Source organism: Cicer arietinum, chromosome 6 (assembly GCF_000331145.2).
Source record: "Cicer arietinum cultivar CDC Frontier isolate Library 1 chromosome 6, Cicar.CDCFrontier_v2.0, whole genome shotgun sequence".
In the NCBI taxonomy this organism is placed as follows: Eukaryota; Viridiplantae; Streptophyta; class Magnoliopsida; order Fabales; family Fabaceae; genus Cicer; species Cicer arietinum.
This window is the reverse complement of record NC_021165.2, coordinates 14,557,567-14,562,265: the sequence shown is the minus strand read 5'-3', so window position 1 is coordinate 14,562,265 and position 4,699 is coordinate 14,557,567. Positions and strand designations below refer to the sequence as shown.

At 35.6% G+C, this 4,699-nt stretch overlaps 2 protein-coding genes across 2 annotated transcripts in view; one reads left to right on the top strand and one right to left on the bottom strand.

Annotated features, from left to right (window-relative positions):
- LOC101500457 (uncharacterized) overlaps window positions 1-2,544 on the top strand; it is a 7,808-nt gene extending 5,264 nt beyond the window's left edge. Inside the window, exons 4-7 of the mRNA XM_073369729.1 lie at window positions 1-164; window positions 990-1,259; window positions 1,724-1,879; window positions 2,067-2,544. The exon at window positions 1-164 is cut by the window's left edge and continues 10 nt beyond it. Coding sequence (XP_073225830.1) covers window positions 1-164; window positions 990-1,259; window positions 1,724-1,879; window positions 2,067-2,186 — 710 coding nt within the window. The 3' untranslated portion in view covers window positions 2,187-2,544. The remainder of the gene's footprint in view (window positions 165-989; window positions 1,260-1,723; window positions 1,880-2,066) is intronic.
- Window positions 2,545-3,005: 461 nt separating this feature from the next.
- Window positions 3,006-4,451, bottom strand: LOC105852279 (uncharacterized). The gene is made up of 2 exons (XM_012717033.1): window positions 3,734-4,451; window positions 3,006-3,637 (listed from the first exon to the last, which is right to left on the bottom strand). The coding sequence occupies exons 1-2, from the start codon at window positions 4,449-4,451 to the stop codon at window positions 3,006-3,008; spliced, it is 1,350 nt and encodes a 449-aa protein (XP_012572487.1).
- Window positions 4,452-4,699: the final 248 nt, after the last annotated feature.

Below are 4,699 nucleotides of genomic sequence, written 5' to 3'. Positions count from 1 at the left end.
CTTTCCCTAAGCCTGTTTATCCGCTTGTGCATCCCGCTGTCTTGGTGGAAACATATGAAAATGGAGAAAGTGTCTCGCACTATGTTGATGAGCTTCAAGGACATGAAAGGATTAAAAGTGCTCTTGCTCATATTGGCAGTAACGCACTTTTGAAGATGCTTCTGGTAACACATCGTCCATTTACAGTTTTCCTATCTTGTTATATATATATATATATATTGTGGTTGGTGATAGATAGAACTGCTTGGTAAGGTTTTGTTAGCATTCTTTGTGTGTTATGCATCATCAAGTGAAACTCATTGATTACTAATCTACCTTGAAAGTCGTGGCAAGACCCTAAACTTAGTAGGGGCAAGCATTCATTTTTTCTAACTTAACCAAATTTGTTTGATCAACAAATTCACTACTGAAATTTTAAGTGATGAAAAGTTAAGTACTGATTTGCAAGGTCTTATATTTGTATGGTACAAAATATAAACTTCAATAACAGTTGTCATTACTGACAGTACTTATATTTTACATTTGTCCTGTACATTTTTCCGTACAATGAAACCGTTGGATAATCAACTTTGGTTCCTTTAAATATGCATCTCTCAATCAAGGTTATTTAACTTGTGTATTATCTTGTGCTTGCATTTTATAGAAAAATTAGACTGTTAATTTGCTGTCAACAATTATCAACTATGCTTGTACCTTTTAAATAAAAAGTTAAATTTCAGCATAAGGTGAGATGGGTCTATGCACTGCCCATGTTTTGATCCCAAAAGAGGCTCTTGCATGAGGGATAGGGAGTGTGCTAGATATAAAACCATTCACAAACATTCAAGTAATAACTTGTATCTGTAGGATTGGTTCTTGGCAGTACTCATTTCTCTTTTATGTCATAATTTTTTGCTTTCATCCAAAAAGCTTGCTTGGCTCTTTTGATGGTTTTAAACTTGAATGTCATACAATTTTAGCTTTCAAGACATTGATATGCCTTCTTTCAGGTGGACAATTTCATTCACGCAGACATGCATCCTGGAAATATCCTTGTCCGAGTGCCTCAGAGCAAGGATCGCAGACGGTGGTTCTTCAAATCAAAGCCTCATGTAATTTTCCTTGATGTAGGCATGACTGCTGAACTCTCTGGTAGCGATCGGGTAAATTTATTGGAATTTTTCAAAGCTGTTGCCCGCAGAGATGGTCGAACTGCTGCTGAATGCACACTCAGGTTGTCTAAGCAACAGAACTGCCCAAATCCAAAGGCTTATGTTGAGGTAATTTTTTAAGCTGCAACTTTTTCTGGTGGGAATTATGTTTCATATTTGACTTATGTTTGAGTGAATGAGCATTACATGGAGGTACACATTTATTTTGTCAGATGTATATATTTATGTATATCGAAAGTGTATCATGTGAGAGCAAGCTCTCGTGAAATTTCCCAACCATATAAAATCATAATAGATGATCAGGATTAAATTTACTGCCACTCAAAAGCTTGTATTCATAGTTTCACAAAACATATTGGGACGCAAGAATTTGCGCACTTATCTATTGTCAATGTTTATGTACATATTAATACAATTTATATATTCTACTTTTCGACCTTGGTGGTAGACCCTGCATATGGATCATTTTATGATGATTTTTTGGTTGACCATTGTCATTTACTTATTATAGACTTCTTGGTTATGATTGTGAGTCGTTTTATATATTGGAGTTCCTCTTGGTTTTCTAACAGGAAGTGGAAAAGGCATTTACTTTTTGGGGCACTGCAGAAGGTGACGCAGTTCACCCTGCTGAGTGCATGGAGCAATTACTTGAGAAAGTTAGGCGTCACAGAGTTAATATTGATGGCAATGTTTGTACTGTCATTGTGACCACCTTGGTTCTGGAGGTAATTCTTTGTTATGTTATATACCACGTAACTGAGTTTATGGTCTTTGTGATTCACATGCATGGGAAACAAACCCTGGTGAAAGCATAAATTAAATTTTAGAACATCTCCTTTACTCATACATAATTGCTAATTATTAATATCTGATGTGACTTACTTGAGGCATTGGTGAATATGTAATTTGTAGGGCTGGCAGCGCAAGCTTGATCCCGGGTATGATGTGATGAAGACGCTGCAGACGTTGCTGCTTAAAGCTGATTTGGCAAAGTCTTTTGCTTACACAATTGAAGGGCTCATGGCTCCTTGAGGAGAGGTTTCTTTCTTTATTGAGGCTACTAAGAAACAATTTTGATATTTATGGAGTAAATGAGGGCATTTGTCTCTTCTTTTGGTTCTGTCTCTTCTGAAGAAACTCATGCCTTGTAATTATTATCTTTGTTTACTTCCAGCAGTTATTACTGTGTTGCTTGAGCATCACAATTTACAAGAAAAGATTAATAAAGGGATTCAACATTTGTGTCCCTTATATTGTTGTGCACATTGCACACTGGAAAGCTTGATAATAATTTATGCTGGCTTATGTTCGATGTCACTGTTTGATAATTTATATTGGGAATTTGGTATTATGTGCTTCACTTTATATATATACCCAGTTTAACCGTGAATTTATTTTCCCATATGATGCTATTGCTGGTCGGATATTCATGTTGAGATGATAAGATATAGAGCAGGGCGAGATATATTAAAATGTTTGCCACCAAACGGCAATGGCTTTTTTATTATTATACCACTAAAACAAAAATTAAATATCATAATACCACTCTTTTCAAATTATATATTAAAGTACCATCTATTTTGAATTTTGTATTCCTTCCTCTTAGAAATCGGTCCTTGCCCCTAAACTTTCTCAACTAAATTTGTTTTTTTTTAGAGAAGGAAGGGAAATCGGTTTCCTCAATACCGATTTCTCAACTAAAAATTTGTTTATTTTTTTATTTTCATTTTTGTTTTTTCTAATTATTAAATTTATTTTATCATTTATAAAATTATTTTTATTAGTGGTACTATTTAATAGGCACATATATAGGGAATTTGATCAATTAATAAAGCCACATTCTTCTAAGTATCAATTATTAGTGATACTATCTAATTTGATCAATTTGTAAACGTCAAAGATACATTGCAATGTATACTTAGAAGACACATACATCATGTAGTCACGGTGAATAAACGAACAAGCGACAATGACATGTGAACATGGATAGTGTAATGCTTGAAATTCACCACAATCGCACCATCTTTTGTCGAGGTCTACCTTGAATGTCCCTACAGGACGACCGCTTGGTGGACGAACCAACTCCTTAACTGTAAATATACTATGGGCTCGATTTTGAATAACAACTTCATGGGAATTTGACATTGATCGTTCCTTGTTAAGATTTTGAATGATTGTATTTGAGTAAATCAAACCTGATGTCATCATTGCTTGGACATGTGTCCCTCTTTCTTCAAATTTTACAGTCACTCTGTAGTATGTTGTTTGCACTAAAGAACTGATTGGAAGATTGTGTGTCCCCTTTAATACATTGTTCATGCACTCAGAAAGGTTAGTTGTCATGTGTCCCCAACGTCTACCTTCATCATATGATTGTAGCCATTGTTCCTTTGGAGTATCGTCGAGCCATTTCACTGCATCTTGACTCCAATCACTGATTTGTCTTCTAAAGTATGTGATGCTTGGTTGAGTCATAGCGTATCCTGAATGAACAAAAGTTGATGTTGTTTAGACAATTTGAAAACAAAATTATAAAGAAAAAATATGTGTGAGATATATATATAAAAAAAAATACTAACCCACGCTGGCTACAATATCTTTCATTAGCCCATTTTTGAAGGTCCTTATGAAGTTTTGTGATATATGTCGAACGCAAAAGACATGATGCCAATTGTTGTTTACACGCCTAACAACACTTTTAATCGACTCATGTCTATCTGAAATCAAGCAAAGGTTGGGTTGAGGTGTGACAAACATTTGCAAACGACTGAGGAAGAAAAACCAACCATCTGATGTTTCACCCTCAACAATGGTGTATGCTATAGGAATGGTATGACCATCACCATCCTGAGCGATTGTCATTAGTAAGGTCCCATGATACTTCCCATATAACCATGTTCCATCAACTGAAACAACTGGTTTACAATTATCAAACCCTCTAATACATGGTTGGAAACTCCAAAAGAGACGATGAAAGACAGCTTTGCTAGGAACTCGTTGGCCATCCTCAATAAAGGGCCCCACTTCAATATCGGTAACAGTACCTAGAAGATAATGTTTGAAAGCAAGAATCCACCTTAGAAGCTCTTTATATGATTCCTCCCAATTGTCGTATATTATCTCAATGGCCTTTTGTTTTGCAATCCATGTCTTTCTATAAGTAGTGGTATATGTGTACCGAGAGCGTATATGTGCAATCAATACTGAAACTGATATTGTGGGATCTGTTGTTACCATTTGTAAGATGCTTTCACAAATAACAGCCGAAGAGAGTTGTTGGTGATCTTGTGAAACCATTGTTGATGAGCATGTGTGTGGCCCTTCTAGTTTTGTGATCTTCCAGATGTTTGATTTCTTTCCATTCAAGATTCTACACCTCCACATACAATTTTTATTTTTACAATGGACAATCCATCTAGTGCTATCAGAATGTGCAACGACGAAGCTCGTAGAATTGTGCATATGATATTCTTTTACACACTGCATTGCCACATCTTTTGTGGGAAATGTCATCCCCACTTGAAGATTGTCAGGATCTGGAACAA